The sequence below is a fragment of the Podarcis vaucheri genome (assembly GCF_965113315.1).
Source record: "Podarcis vaucheri genome assembly, chromosome: 1".
In the NCBI taxonomy this organism is placed as follows: domain Eukaryota; kingdom Metazoa; phylum Chordata; class Lepidosauria; order Squamata; family Lacertidae; genus Podarcis; species Podarcis vaucheri.
The window spans coordinates 116,086,341-116,102,456 of NC_138759.1; the positions used below are offsets into that span (position 1 = coordinate 116,086,341).

A 16,116-nucleotide genomic window follows, 5' to 3' on the forward strand; every position below is an offset into this window, starting at 1 on the left:
GCAGAAATCAGCAACCAAGGATTTTTAAAACTTGTTCGTGTGCTGATTACACCTTCCTTTTTAAAAAAGAAAAAAGGTGTCACAAAAGGTTAAAGGTAAAGGTACCCCTGACCATTAGGTCCAGTTGCAGACGACTCTGGGGTTGCGGCGCTCATCTCGCTCTATAGGCCGAGGGAGCCAGCGTTTGTCTGCAGACAGCTTCCGGGTCATGTGGCCAGTATGACTAAGCCACTTCTGGCGAACCAGAGCAGCGCACGGAAACACCATTTACCTATTTATCTACTTGCACTTTGACGTGCTTTTGAATGCTAGGTGGGCAGGAGCTGGGACCGAACAACGGGAGCTCACCCTGTCGCGAGGATTCGAACTGCCGACCTTCTGATCAGCAAGCCCTAGGCTCTGAGGTTTAGACCACAGCGCTACCCACATCACAAAAGGTTAGGAAGTTCAAAATTCTACAGTTCCAGCATACCATTTACAGGGTCTGAGTAAACTCATTATCTGGCTCTCACCACTTTGAAGGGATTAATTAAATGTATGACCAACTTGCAATGTTTTGAGGAATCTTGATTTCAATCCTTAATTGATTTTAAAATGCTTCAAAATGAAGCTCTGGTTCTCATTTTGCTAATTCTTTTCACAGCTCACATTCCCCATCAGAAGCTACTGAGGCATAAGCACCATCTTTTCTTATGCTTTGTTTTTTTATGTCCAAAGTTTACTATTTTAACTATTATGTACCCCAGTCTTGCCACAAGCACCTCTTTCTTCCATACATGATCAAACCCAGTTTTCTGATACCAAAATGTGCTCATCTAATTAATATGAACATGCAAAATAAAAGTGTGGAATAGGAAGTCATAATGGATCCAGAGTGTCCCCTCCTGCAAATAGAAGGGACTGAGATCCAGGAAAGGAAGAACAGGGTGGGAATTTTTTTTTACCAATTCCCCCTCCCCTCTGCAGCCCTTTCATCAAATCTTTTACAACAGCTTTAAAGGGGCTACAGGGATGCCAGAGACAATGTCTTCCTCTTCCATTGGTAGCATCCCATGAATGGATTTTGCTCATGGACATTCTGGATTCAAACCCATCTCTCTAACAAAATTGAATAAAGTCAAGAAAATTACCAGCCCCCTCTTATCAAGCTTCGTAAAGAATGTAATGAGATCTTGCAATATATTTCCATTTGTCTCTGGCACATTACAGTCTCTTATATACTTCGTGTATGTACAGTTTCCATCAGTCGTCTAAAAAAGGAACAAAAGCAAAATTAGATTGTAGTTTCTAAACCTTGGGTGGTGGTCCACACTAGTCCTACTCAAGAGTAGACTCACTGACATTAATGGACATGGCTAAAATATTCATTTATTCCAATAGGCCTTCTCTGAGTTGAATTACTGCCCCTTGTGCACACCTTTACTCTATAAACACATTTAAGCTGCAGTCCTAACCCTGTCTGCTCATAAGCCCTACTGAACTCATTGGAGTACACATTGTTTTTAATAGTCCTTTAAATAATAGAATCATGGAATTGTAGGGTTGGAAGGGACCCAGAGGGTCATTCAGTCCAACCCTCTGCAATGCAGGAATCTCAACTAAAGCATAAGTTTTAATACAGATAGCTTTGGGAAGAGAGAGAGAGAGAATGGGTCCAGCGTATAACCTTTATCCATGGCTAAATTTGCCCCATCTTTTCCTCAAACTATGCTGAAGGGTGGGGGGTGGGTTTGTAAATAAAGGTAGGGCCAAACTAGCTGATATGTGGGCTCTGTGCCACCGCAGCTAATAGGGATGAGGCAGCTGGAGGAGAATTTTCAGTCCTTACTGGTGGGATTTTAAACAACTATTTACCAAGCTGTGTTTTATGGCTATGGAAAGGACACAAAGTGGATGGACACAACTGGATAACTCAGTATGTCTGACACATGCAGATCTTTGTACCTGTACATCTGTCATGTAAGGTGCCTTGTGTGATACAGCAGCCCAGTCCCTACTGGTTACACAGCTGCAAACTTCTCAGTATTTCACTGCTTTGATACAATCTTCCTACTTGCCATACATAGAGTAAACCAGGCATACCTGGACATCCAGAATATTAAACAACTTGATTTCTCTAGGAACAAAAGAATTGGGTATCTGTATCACCAGGCTTACACCAGGAGCCATACTTAGTCCTGGATTGCTGACCTAAGGAGTAAAGAACACAATTATGGTAGAATCTCATCTGAAACTGGAAATCAAACCAGACTCTTAACTTACATAATACCTGCTATTTTTGCTCTCTGAAACACAAACGTTTGAAAGATATGTTCACGTATCCAGGTTTTATATTAAAAGGCTTATATATCTTATGTTTCAAATCATTTTTTAAAGGAGGTGAGCCATCATAAGACTTCCAGAAATGAGGTAAATTTGAAGTAGAAATGATGATCAGAGATTATACAAGTAGGAGTAGCGGCCTGCGACAAAATGTTGCTGTTTGAAAGTGCTGTTCAGGATTCCAGCTACTCTGTGTGTCTCTCCTCCCCTCCACTCCCAGTTTTCCTCCCTCCTACAACAGCCCGTCAGCGTTCTGTACCTACTGCTCTGGACTTCATTTTGGAAGGAGAAAAATTAGGAGGTGGAATGGACACACTACTGTCACAACACAGCTACATTAAATTCTTTAATGTCTCCATTGAGGCCTTGTGGACAATGTTTTTTCCCCTGTCCCAAGGGACATTTAAAAAGAGTTTGCCCCTGTAAATCAGGAAGCCACCTTTTCAGGAAGCGACCTTTGGGAAGAAGGGTGGCACAAAATTCAATAATTATTAATGCACCCCATGCCTAATGCGTCATACGTCTACTTGGTGTAGGATGTTAAGGTTGGGTCAGTTAAAAATCCAAAGGGTTAAGGAGCTGTTTAGGGAAGGAATCCAGAGGGCAAGGTGGGAGGGGGTGAGCAGAGATCCACTTAGTGGCAGTAGTGAGCAGGAAGAGGTTTGGCTGATTTGCTTGGCTCCTTTCTCTCTCATGGTGCAGGGGCTATAACCCGTCTTGTCACAATATACATTCTATTTTTCTTGCTGTCTCAGAATTAAATTATTCTGGGGCTATATAGGAGTCCACGCACCCCTTTTAAGCTCCTCCCCTGCAGAATTATTCTGTGTTTTGCCCAGTGCAAATGTGGCCTTTTCACCCATCATATTTGTAACTGGAATAATGGCAAAACTGCATGTTTTTATTACTTAACCTTAGAAAGCAACTTTGACAGAACAGTTAATTTTTCATCTGGGGAACTATTGAAAGAATTGTGTTCCAAGAATAATCCAAGGAGATATAATTGAAAGAGGCACCTCAGGTATAGCCTTACTGGCTCAGAGAGTGTCTAGCTTTATTGAAATCAGCTTAACCTACAAGGAAAAGCCCCCCCTCCCCATGAAGTGATAAATTTCATTTAATTCACTTTTTGAAAGCGCCGAGAACAGAAAATGTGTCTGTAAGAAATATCTCTTACATGGAAAGTGAAGTTTATCGTCTCCTTTATGCAGGTAACTGGTGAATTTTCCTCACTGGGTCCATAAACAAATGATGATGGAGATACAGATCTACAAAAAGTGTTTCCCAAAAGAAATGATAGAAAATAAATCTTGATGAAATCATTACCAGTGCATCCATTGTCAATTAGCTTCCTTAAGTACCATTTGCTACACATCTGGAATCCCAGGTCATAAGAATGGAAGTCAGCTCAGAAGCAGCCTAATTCTAGTTATAGTAGCTGGGACGTGGGTGGCGCTGTCGGTTAAACCACAGAGCCTAGGACTTGCCGATCAGAAGGTCGGCGGTTCAAATCCCCATGATGGGGAGAGCTCCCATTGCTCAGTCCCTGCTCCTGCCAACCTAGCAGTTCGAAATCACATCAAAGTGCAAGTAGATAAATAGGTAGTGCAAGTAGATAGGTACCACTCAGGCGGGAAGGTAAACGGCGTTTCCGTGCGCTGCTCTGGTTTGCTGGAAGTGGCTTAGTCATGCTGGCCACATGACCCAGCAGCTGTACGCCAGCTCCCTTGGCCAGTAAAGCGAGATGAGCGCCGCAACCCCAGAGTCGGTCACGACTGGACCTAACAGTCAGGGGTCCCTTTACCTTTACCTTTAGCTGCCTGCAAGAGGCAAGTATAACAGGGTCTCCAACTCTAGGATGGCAGGCTCTTCTGCCAACTGTGCTGAGGGAGTCGGGCACAGCTGGTGTTTATGCACTGCTTGCTGACTGGGCAGGCAAGCAGGCAATCCCGCTCAGCCAGTGAGGCACTGACCAATTGAGGGAGGCTCCGACTGGCCTGTTTAAAGTTAGTTTTTTGGCAGGCAAGCCCACTCTGCAGCCGGGGAAATCCCCCAAATTGCCAGCTGGACACATGTGCCCTGGCTAGCATGGATGGCCACAGAATGCAAGGAGCCGCAACCTCCGCCCCACCCGGGAAAGGGGGTAAGCAGCCATTCTCTACACTGGATGGTGGTGCCTCTCTAGGATTTCTAAGAGAATTCTTTTCCTGCCATACCTGGAGTTGCCAGCGACTGAACTGGGGCCATTCTGGACGCTCTACCATCCAGTCTCTCTTCCCTTTCAGAAACCCTCTGGTCCCTCTTTACCTAGAGAGGCTTCCTGTTTCAGCTGCATTCCGTCACCCATCTGCCCTTGTTTGTTAAGAGTACCCCATCTCCCAAATAGCTCAATATTCTAAGCTCTTCTGAGAGTTTCTAAGCCATGAAAAGGTAACAAGATTGCAGAAACACTGACAGTGAAATCCTAAAGGCATGGAAATGATGTGGGAGATGGAAGTCAAACAGAACTATTCATAAGAACTAGTTAGCACATGAAGGGGTTAAGACTCAGTACATGAAGGGGTTCATAGACTCAGTTAAGTCATGCTCCCTGTTCTCTGATGAGAGAGGAAGCGAAGCCTCTTCTTGTCCCTTCTCTCTCTGTGCCATGTAACTGACCAAGGCAGATATGGCAAAGCTTTGCTCCAAGCTTAGAATACATGTCTGAAAGCACATTTCTGCATTTTCTACCCAAGAGTATTCTGCCCATGTTCTCCTTGCTTCTGCTTAGATAAATTCACGAATGAGACCTTTGAATCTGTAAGTAAAGCATAACTTACTTAACACTGTGTGGTCTGCTCATTGCAAGAGGGGTAGAAATAGAGGAGCGCTTTGCAAGTAGACTAAATGGATTATGCAAAAGGTTTAACAGCCTACACTCCTTAGGCTTCACTGTGCTGCTTGACTTTGTGAGTTTAAATTCTGCCCATTGGGACTCTCTCCTGCTGAAGAGTCGGTTGAGCCCCACATTTTGAATCTAGGCACCCAGCCAATCATTTTGTTATTCAGCCCTCACACATGGGCCACAGGGATTCATATTTTGCTCCCAGAAATATGAAGGTGGTTTAAACCACCTTATCCAAAAACCTGCTGGACTCTAGAAAGGGTTCATGCTGTCTTCCTCAAAACCCTGATTGCAGCAGTTCATTATCAGCTCTTTATACACACTTGAACATTCATTAGCTTACCCATGAACACTCAGCTCAACCTCATGCTTCTGAGGCAATGTTAAAATTAGGCTGTTATCCAACAATATGTCAGTGCCCAGTTCATTTTCACTATGGGAGGAAACAAAGATTACAGTGTATCACAACACATGCACAACACACAAGATCAGATTTGGTTAGATAAAGTTTTCTGAACTGCATACAGTGGTGCCTCGCAAGACGAAACGAATCCGTTCTGTGATTCTCTTCGTCTAGCGGTTTTTTCGTCTTGCGAAGCAAGCCCATTGACGGATTAGCGGATTAGCGCTATTAGCGGCTTTTAGCAGCTTTTAGCAGCTTATCGGCTTATCAGATCAGCTGATAAGCGGCTTAGCGGCTTAGAAAAAGGGGGGGGGGAAAACCCCGCAGGAACTTGCAAGACATTTTCGTCTTGCGAAACAAGCCCATAGGAGATTCGTTTTGCGAAGCACCTCCAAAACGGAAAACTCTTTCATCTAGCGAGTTTTCCGTCTTGCGAGGCATTCGTCTTACGGGGCACCACTGTACTTAGTATCACTAAGAGAGAGCATGAGCCAACCCAAGACGTCCTATTGGTCTGAATGAAAGAGTTAAGCACATTTCCACTGCAATTTACCTAAAGTCTTATTTTTGCAACCAAACTACTAAAAACAGGTTTTATTTGGTATTTGTTAGGACTTTTGCACATTATGTAATATATGCTTTCCATGCTTCAGCAACTCCTTGTGTAATTCCCGGTTCTGCCATTCAAACGCAGAGACAATATTAGTCTAAAACGGCAATCTGTAGCAAACAGCACTTACCAGGTTGCGTTAATGCTGATGCTGAGGTCATCTCCTGCCCTGCTAAGTGAGCTTGCATCCAACCCAAAACTGAAATCCATCTGTGGAGTAAATGAAATGCTTTAGGGTTTAAACGAATGCATCTGTATTCTATCAGCAAGCATACTATATTAGTAATATCAGTAGAAATTATATTATTGGCATTTGAACTGCATGCTGCCTTTGTAACTCATTTAATCATCAGCCCAGTCTTCAATGCACCCGCTGGGAAATGGGTACTACTGAATTCGTTTCCTAGCAAGTGTGCTTAGAATAATTGTTATGTTCAGTCTGACTTGCTGTCCGGGCAAGCTGCATTTTTGTGGCTCATCCATTTGATCAAGTACACAGCAAATGGTAAACCAGGAGTGGTAAGCCGCCACATTTTGGACCAGAACTGGCTTGCAGAGGGTTTTCTTGCTTTTGTTTTAACTGCCCCACTACCAGCACCCATTTCACCACTGGCAGCAGTGCTGAATGCCTCTCCTCTTCCTGCTGCTACTGAAAAAAGATGGGGGCACTTAGAGAAATGATTTGTTCAGCTGTTTCCCAAGTGCTGGTGATGGCCAAGCTCTCTGGAAACATCAGAACACTCCAATCGACTCTGAGTGACAGCACTGAGAAGCGGGAGGTGCTTTGTTCAGCACTGCTGCTGATGGCAAATTGGGCTGGGTGAGGGAAAACATTGTGGCTACTGTTTTAAACTTCTCTATGCAGGTGGCACTGTGGTCTAAACCACTGAGCCTAGGGCTTACTGATTGGAAGGTTGGCGGTTCGCATCCCCACGATGGGGTGAGTTCCCATTGTTCGGTCCCAGCTCCTGCCAACCTAGCAGTTCGAAAGCACGTCAAAGTGCAAGTAGATAAATAGGTACTGCTCTGGCAGGAAGGTAAACGGCTTTTCCGTGTGCTGCTCTGGTTTGCCAGAAGCGGCTTAGTCCTAGAATCATAGAATCATAGAATCATAGAGTTGGAAGAGACCACAAGGGCCATCGAGTCCAACCCCCTGCCAAGCAGGAAACACCATCAGAGCACTCCTGACATATGGTTGTCGGCCACGACTGGACCTAATGGTCAGGGGTCAGGGGTCCCTTTACCTTTACCTTTACCCAGCCTAGGAACGTGATGAGGAGGAAAACTCCACTTCTGTTCTGCTGATGTGCACAAAACAGTCGAGATGCTAGGGGAGGCTTTGTGCCTGTCCACACACCTCTGTGTGTGCATGCCCATGTAATGTGTGTGAGCTGAGTGTGTAACATGTGGTGTGTCTTCAAGAGTGTGTTGTGGAGTGGCCACACCCGCTTCTGATCACAGCCACCACTGGCACTTGGCCGTGGGAGAGGTTTGGGCAAGGGTGAGTGAAGCCCTTAGGCCAAAATAGTTTAAGAATTTTCCTGGCAAACAATCCCCAAAGTACTACATATGCTGGCAGAATCCTATTGACTGCCATGCTTGTCACCCATGAATGCTTCATTTTGACATTGCCAGCTTGTCTACAGTTTTTAGTTCTCCAAAGAACTCTGTTTCCAGAGAGGTGTGAGCTCTGGGATAGCTCAGGTGGTAGAGCAGGAGACTCTTAATCTCAGGGTTGTGGGTTCAAGCCTCACGTTGGGCAAAACATTCCTGCATCCCAGGGGACTGGATGATCCCAGTGGTCCCTTCCATGTCTATGATTCTATTTTCAAATGTGTGCTGACACAGATCCTAACTGCAAGACTATTTGTTAATCATCAAAAGGGCAGTTAAGAAAAACACATGCATGAGTCTCTTCCATTGCCATAGGACACAAGGTGTGTTTTTTGGTGTAAGTTAGGAGTGGGGAACCTGTGGCTCTCCAGATGTTTTTGGACTCCTATCAGCTCCAGTCAGCATGGCCAGTCAGGGATATAATGGGAGTTTTAGTCCAACTTCATCTGGAGGGTCATAAGTTCCCCATCCCAATGTAAATGATGCCAAAGAAAGTACAATATATATATATATATTTAAAAGTTGATATTTAATTTTACCTTTGACAGGTGATCTACATATAAATGCCCCACACTGCAGTCAAGTCTCACCGCATGACTTTCTGTTTCCGACACTTCACAATGTATTGGAGCTTCCTCCTGTGGTAACAATGTACAAGAAGCAGGAATATGGATGTTTTTGCAAAAGTACATATTAAAAAAAACAACATGCTCTGAGAGACCAACGTAACAAGGTAATGGAGAGCTGCAATGGGATATCATTACATTGTTGCAGAAAGAAGCCATTGGTCGCTCAAGTCTGGATAGAGACTGGTGCTGGGTGTGTTTATTATTATTTTTCTGATGAAAACTGACCCCTTCCTTTCTTACCTGCTGTAGAATTTTGGTGAAATAGAGCCCTTTGGGGAGCTGGATATGGAGGGCAGTTGTGTAGGCATCATCGCCAGCATTGTACAAGGTAACATTCAACATCAGTACCCTTGTACTTCCCACCACAAGGTAGGGCTTCTTTTCATGAGGCCTGTTGGAAATGAAAAGATTGCTTTTGACTTAATTTCAAATGTTCCTCAAGTACAAGAGAAATGCTCAGGCTTCCCTCTAAAGTGCCAAGCCATACACGGGAAGCCTGTGCCCCTCCCCAGATGTCGCTGGGATCCCAACGGCCTTCAACCCCTGACCTTTGGCCATGCTGGCTGGGGATGCTGGGAGTTGGAGTCTAGCATCATCTGGAGGATCACAAGATCCCTTTCTGCTATTATAAGCTCACAGCTGGGAAATAAAGTCCACTGGAGGAACTGCTATTTTCTCCTAGGAGAGTAAACCAACTCTTCCGAAATAAATCTGCTACACAAGACTACTTCAGGATGTTTAGGCCTGTGGGTTCAGAAAGCACCTCCTCTGTACAAAAATGTGATTTGGTCACTTTTGCTGGTTCTCCCAGCCATCCTTTGGTTCTCCCTCCAGGACACCTTAGCTGTCTGTTGCCCACACATTTAGCCCTGTTCTCCAATGTCATGTCCTCTTTTCAAAAGCTGCGTGTCACTGCAGTGTTGTCTATCAAGAAAGCCCAAACTGATCAGTTCCTTACCACATATAGGGGCTTTCACACAATCAGGACACCTGGCCAGGGAGATGTCCTGATCCCTTGGAGCCCCTACACGTGAACACCTAACACCTGGGCAGGGCTTATGTCATTTTGCCAAGTGGTGACAAAAAATTTACCCCAGAATTTTACACAAAGAAGGACCAAAGAGATCTGATGAAGTCCGCTGGACCTGGCACTATCTCTCACCCTGACCTATGAGCCAACAGTGTGACGTGGCAGCTAAAAAAGCCAATGCAATTCTGGGTTGCATCAATAGGAGTATAGCATCTAGATCAAGGGAAGTAATAGTGCCACTGTATTCTGCTCTGGTCAGACCACACCTGGAGTACTGTGTCCAGTTCTGGGCACCACAATTTAAGAAGGACACGGACAAACTGGAACGTGTCCAGAGGAGGGCAACCAAAATGGTCAAAGGCCTGGAAACGATGCCTTATGAGGAACGGCTAAGGGAGCTGGGCATGTTTAGCCTGGAGAAGAGGAGGTTAAGGGGTGATATGATAGCCATGTTCAAATATATAAAAGGATGTCACATAGAGGAGGGAGAAAGGTTGTTTTCTGCTGCTCCAGAGAAGCGGACACGGAGCAATGGAGCCAAACTACAAGAAAGAAGATTCCACCTAAACATTAGGAAGAACTTCCTGACAGTAAGAGCTGTTCGACAGTGGAATTTGCTGCCAAGGAGTGTGGTGGAGTCTCCTACTTTGGAGGTCTTTAAGCAGAGGCTTGACAACCATATGTCAGGAGTGCTCTGATGGTGTTTCCTGCTTGGCAGGGGGTTGGACTCGATGGCCCTTGTGGTCTCTTCCAACTCTATGATTCTATGATTCTATGATCTCACAGGGCTGTTGGGGCATAAAGTTTCCTTCAGTGGATGGGTAGACAACCACACATGCCATTTTTAGCTCCTTGGAAGGAAGGATGGCAGGATAAAAATGGCCATCTCTCCTAAGGTAATGTCTTCTTGAGGGACCTTGGGCATCTGCATCTTCCTACCAAAGTGGAAGCACCATTCTATCACATACAAATGTGTAGCAAAATACACATCTTTATAGACTCTGTTGTCCTATGACCTGGTGGTGGGCATTTTACTATTCCCTGTCTGCTCAAGGGGGTGTGGGGCATGATTGTCCTTACCACTTGGCAAGCCTAGATGACCTAGCAAGTGCTTTTACACACACAAAAAAAACAACACATCTCTCTTGTAGCTTTTGTGCTGATTGTAATTGCTCTGTCTCATCCCGTTAGCAATGACTGCCTTATATGCTTCCTCTTTGCGTTTCCACTTTAAAAAAGAAAAGAAAAGCACATGGCCTAGGTGTGTCTGTGCTTAATGTTGTTTTTATAGCCACCTTATGCTGCACACAAGCTCTCATCTTATAAACTCCAAGTCAAGGTTAATATATAGACAAGACTCCTGCACGTGAGTGAGCACGACTAGCTTGCATTCCTCCTGGTGTTCTCTAATCACGTTAACAAGCAAAAAAAAAAAAAAAAAAAAAAGGTTCCTAAGAGGATTTAAAAAGTAAACTTCAATTTGACATTAAAGTTTAATTAAGACTTGCAGACGAGCTGCCTTGAAATAGACATTTATCAAATATATTGGCTTGAGACCAACACATTAGTCAATGAACACCTTGGGGAGACAAGCTGGCACTTTGGCAGGCAGCAAAAGGTAGAAGCTCTGCGTAAGAAGCTAAGTTTCAAATTAAGGAGAAACACACAACTGTTAACATTCCAGTGGCTGCATTTTGGGGTTACAGTATGCTTCCAAGTTAAATAATGGGGTGCTCTTCCCTTCCCTATTGTGTGTGATGCTGCGTTTTGCTTCATTGCCAGTGTGCCACCAAAGCTGGAAAGGGGAGCCCGGACAAAAAAAGATGGCCAGTGCGGAGTATGATATTTGCACATATAATAAAATCACCAGGTGAACATCTGGGAATGTGAGAAAGCTAAACTAGATTTTTCACCAGCAATCATAGTGTGTGTGTGTGTGTGTGTGTGTGTGTGTGTGTGTGTGTGCGTGTGTATATATCACACTAAGCAGTGCAGAAGCCCATTTTTATGCAGATATATCAATGTCCATAAAAGTTCTCATCTGTACAAATATACAGAACACTGCAACACAAATTGCTGAAAAGGGTTCTTCATGATGTGGCATATTGTGCAATGCAAATAGAAGTATATATACCACTTTAAGCTCCTTGGAAGTAAGGTGCGACATAAGTGTAATAATTAAATAAATAAAGCATAGCCAGTCTTTTTTTTTACCACATAGAAATCACTAGTTACTTACCTCGGGAATGCAAGTTTTCCAGAAACTTGCAAGTTAGCAGAGCAATTTTCTTGAGAGCAAAATCTTGCAAACATGAACTATAAAAGAGGAAAACAACAATTATTTAGGGTCAAATACAACACCATATCCATACATAAAGCTAAAGGTAAAGGGACCCCTGACCATTAGGTCCAGTCGTGGCCGACTCTGGGGTTGTGGTGCTCATCTCGCTTTATTGGCCGAGGGAGCCGGCGTACAGCTTCCGGGTCATGTGGCCAGCATGACTAAGCCACTTCTGGTGAACCAGAGCAGTGCACGGATAAGCCGCTTACCTTCCCACAGAGCTGTACCTATTTATCTACTTGCACTTTGACGTGCTTTCGAACTGCTAGGTTGGCAGGAGCAGGGACTGAGCAACAGGAGCTCACCCCATCACGGGGATTCGAACCGCCGACCTTCTGATCAGCAAGTTCTAGGCTCTGTGGTTTAACCCACAGTGCCACCCGCATCCCATATCCATACATATTCAGAAGTAAATCCCTTTTCACCCTGAAACTCAGACCGTTAATTTAAAACAGTATTTTACTGGCAGATCCTCACTCCTCTCTCTCATTCTTTACACACAGGTCTAGTACCTTCCACTGCCAACAACAACAAAGCAAGGGACCCAAAAGGAAACAGCTCTTTCTAGGCAACCCCTCAACAGATACCTCTGGGAGGCTCCTAACACAACATCAGCCTACAAAACATACACATGGTATTACTGACCATAAAAAGAGACTACAAAAGGCCCATCTAACCCCATCTTCTGTTTTCACCATGGTCACTACAAGCAGAACACGAATGCAACAGAAATCTTCCCACTTGTGATCCCACTGTCAGTGGACTGATGTAGTGCAGGCAATTTTTTATTTGATTTTTTTTCAGACTGGCTTGATGCTAACTAAGATGCTTCATGAGGTGTGGAAACAAATCCATTTGACCTTTCATCACAACAGTATTTGCCAAGGGAAACATTTATTAATTTGAAGGGGTTTATTAGGCTCTTAAGCAATGCATAGGAGCACTTAAAATTAGATCAGGGAATGAATATATTTGCCCGGATCTGGAAAACTATGCCAGCAGCAGAAGGCTGTGCACACACACACACACACACACGTGCACACTTATAAATTAACTGCTATTCAAAGTTTCGTACAGAGCAAGGGAAATAGTTTATTCCAGGGGTCAGCAAACTACGGTCCCTGGGCCGGATCAGGACCAGCAGACTTCTAAATCTAGCCTGGCCATTTAAGAACCCGCCACGAAGCCGAGACTCCCAGCAAAGGCGACGGAAGGAAGAGACTGAGCAGCGGCGGCTTTGCCTATCAAACGCCATGCCTGGTTTACCTCAGCGCAGGGACATCTATGCCAATCAAACGCCACGCCTGGTTTACCTCAGGGTGGGGTGGGGACGTCTCTGCCAATCAAATGCCGCGCTGCGCTGAGGTAAACCAGGCGTGGCGTTTGATTGGCAGAGACGTCCCCACACCATGCTGAGGTAAACCAGGCGCGGCATTTGATTGGCAGAGCTGCTGCCGCTTGGCCTCTTCCTCCTCCCGCCGCCCTGGTGCTGCTGTGGCTGCTGCCGCTCTGCATCCCCATGAGTGGGGCAGCAGTGGTGATCCTGGAGGAGGACAGCCGGCCTGGGCTAGGGCTCAGCGGGGCCACAGCTGCCAAGCTCCCATTGGCAGCCAACGTGACGGTGGAGGACGATGAGGCTGGTGGTGAAGTGGCCCAGGCGGAGGCCTTCAACTCCAGGGAGCAGGAGGACGAAGGGGCAGAAACACCCACACGGGGTCACAGCTGCAGGTAAGGCACCAGCTTGTCCTTCCCGTCCAGCCTGCAACAGTGAACCGGCCCCCTGGAGGCCATAGTTTGCTGACCCCTGGTTTACTCTCATGGCTCTGTATCCATAGGACTGTCTTCCCAAGTAATATTTTTGAAGCCATGCTCTCTAGGCTAAAAATGTGTCTCAAACCGACTGTAATTGATTTGTATGAAGGATGCTATGATTTAAAAACAGATACTGAACGTACCTTTGCAAAATATTTCGATAAAAACATTTTTTTAAAAAAACAAACAAAAGAAGATGGCAGTCCTAAAAGTAGCATTTATTAGATGAACACACAGTGCAAGCTGCTTAAATCTGGATCATTCATTTATTTAATAAATTCATGCTCTACATCTCCAATTCTCAAGAGCTGCTACAGTGGCCCCAAAGATACACAAATGCAAAACATAAACATAGGGGGGGGAACAACATACACACAAACGCAATTGGAAACTTATTTTGCAATTCAACTGTTTTTACTTATTTTAAGTTGTCCAGAAAACTTTACGTTACAGAGAGGCATGTTGGAGGAAAAACAAATAGCAATAAGTATGCAAAAAAAAACAACAAACCCTGTTTCAGGTGCAAACATGCCACTTTCGCAAACACAAACATACCTTGCTGCGTATGACATCATCTTCAGTTCGTTGCTGAAGAACTGGCTGGAGTGGTGGGAGTTCATCTGAACTTTGATTCTTTAGAACGTTCTCTCCAAGGTGGTAGGTGGATTCAACATGTATAGGAGTCAAGATATCCCTCACATTTTTCTATGGAAATTGGAAACCTAATGAGTTAACAACATAAAAACACACACGTGTGCATGTAAAGAAAACCCCGCCTACCTTAGATCGCTACATGAACAGAAATAGCAGAATTTCTAAGTATGTGAAAGGCCACACGGTCAACATGCAATGATCCAGTAGCAGCCAGTACGGTGGGGTGGAGTCATCCTATCAGCATTGCCATTGCTCATTGTACCTGGACAGAGCAGGGCAGCAGTGAGGTCATGTCTGCAGGGAGCGAATAGCAGGGCTGCGTGGACTGGCTACACTAGTGGGTCCATGCAGACCTGACTGCATTGTCACCCCTGCTCTGCCCCAGTGCCGTCCAGGGAATCTGGAGTGACACCAGTGTCAAGAGGGTGGCTTTGCATCACCACCTTGCTGCCCACTGCTGGATGAACACCACAAGATCATCCTACCTGCCAAATCAAAGCTGCTTCCTTTTTCTCTCTTTCTAAAATCTTACATGTTGGAACTTCATTTGTTTTTCATTTGTTTCTTGAAAAACAAAAGTTACCTTGTATTTTATTTTGAGCTACCATCTAAAGCTTGTTACAGTGGAACCTCGGGTTGCAAACATGATCCATGCGGGAGGCACGTTCACAACCCACAGCGCCGCGTCTGCACACATGTGGGTCACGATTCGGCACTTCTGCACATGCGTGAGCGCCAAAACCCGGAAGTAACCCATTCCTGTACTTTCGGGTTCGGCGCGGCGCGCAACCCGAAAACACATAACCTGAAGCGTCTGTAACCCGAGGTACCACTGTATATTTCTTAAATCAGGCATAGGCAAACTCAGCCCTCCAGATGTTTTGAGACTACAATTCCCATCATCCCATGGTCCTGTTAGCTAGGGATGATGGGAGTTGTAGTCCCAAAACATCTGGAGGGCCGAGTTTGCCTATGCCTGGCTTAAATTATAGTAAACAAGGTGCAGCCAAAGCAAACTCAAAGGTGCTTCCAATGTTGCATTTCTTCATAACATTCTAATGATGCATTTAGAGAAGTTTCATTGGTCTGTGACTACAAGGAACATACCATTCATTCATTTATTCATTCATTCATAGAAGTGGCCAGGAAACAGCTACAAAGCTGGACCAGAGGTATGAAACCTTTAAAGGCCTGGCGACCACATTCCACTTTGGCTAATTCTTCAAAGTGGGGCCACATATTGGCAGTCATGAAAAGGATGAGTAGGGCTACACTCACACATAGTTGATGTAACCTTTTCTATTTTCTGCATAAGGCTGCAAACAAATTCACTTATTAGGGTGTAAGTTCCATGGCACTTTCTTCTGAGGATGGTGCTGCAAGCTTAAGGTATCATAGGCAGGGTCTTCCAGGAAAAAGACCTCTGCTTAAAATCCCAGCACTGAACTGGAATAAGTAAATTGGGATTGAGTCTACTCTGTTTCTCTTGTATGTCTTTGTAAGATATACAAATTTTAATGCCAGACCACACTGTGTAGTAAGGCTCTCGATCAAAGTTCAGTTCCCAAGCAAGCTACTTTGCTTGAAACACTGAACATTACAATAGCGAAGATGATTAAATTATTCCCTGGATGGGTGAGATAGGCAGGCACTGATTGCCTTCCACATGTCTCCTGCTCTTAATTCTTATCTACAAGAAAGCTTCCACCAATTCGTATGTTATCCAATTCATATAATTTTCCACAAGGGTTTCCCTACATCTGCTCTTCATTACTTTCCATTATGCCAATTAGCTATTAATTATTATTTTCTCAGAT

At 44.7% G+C, this 16,116-nt stretch overlaps 1 protein-coding gene across 2 annotated transcripts in view; it reads right to left on the reverse strand.

Annotated features, from left to right (window-relative positions):
* ITGA4 (integrin subunit alpha 4) overlaps positions 1-16,116 on the reverse strand; it is a 57,323-nt gene that overhangs the window by 5,534 nt on the left and 35,673 nt on the right. For both annotated transcript variants that reach the window (XR_014213976.1, XM_082200842.1), the window contains exons 16-24: positions 14,201-14,350; positions 11,732-11,808; positions 8,703-8,853; positions 8,373-8,471; positions 6,350-6,429; positions 5,550-5,639; positions 3,500-3,590; positions 2,083-2,190; positions 1,131-1,250 (exon numbers count right to left, since the gene is read on the reverse strand). Coding sequence is in view for 1 of the 2 variants with exons in the window: in XM_082200842.1 (XP_082056968.1) it covers positions 1,131-1,250; positions 2,083-2,190; positions 3,500-3,590; positions 5,550-5,639; positions 6,350-6,429; positions 8,373-8,471; positions 8,703-8,853; positions 11,732-11,808; positions 14,201-14,350 (966 nt within the window). In the remaining variant the exon portion in view is untranslated. The remainder of the gene's footprint in view (positions 1-1,130; positions 1,251-2,082; positions 2,191-3,499; positions 3,591-5,549; positions 5,640-6,349; positions 6,430-8,372; positions 8,472-8,702; positions 8,854-11,731; positions 11,809-14,200; positions 14,351-16,116) is intronic.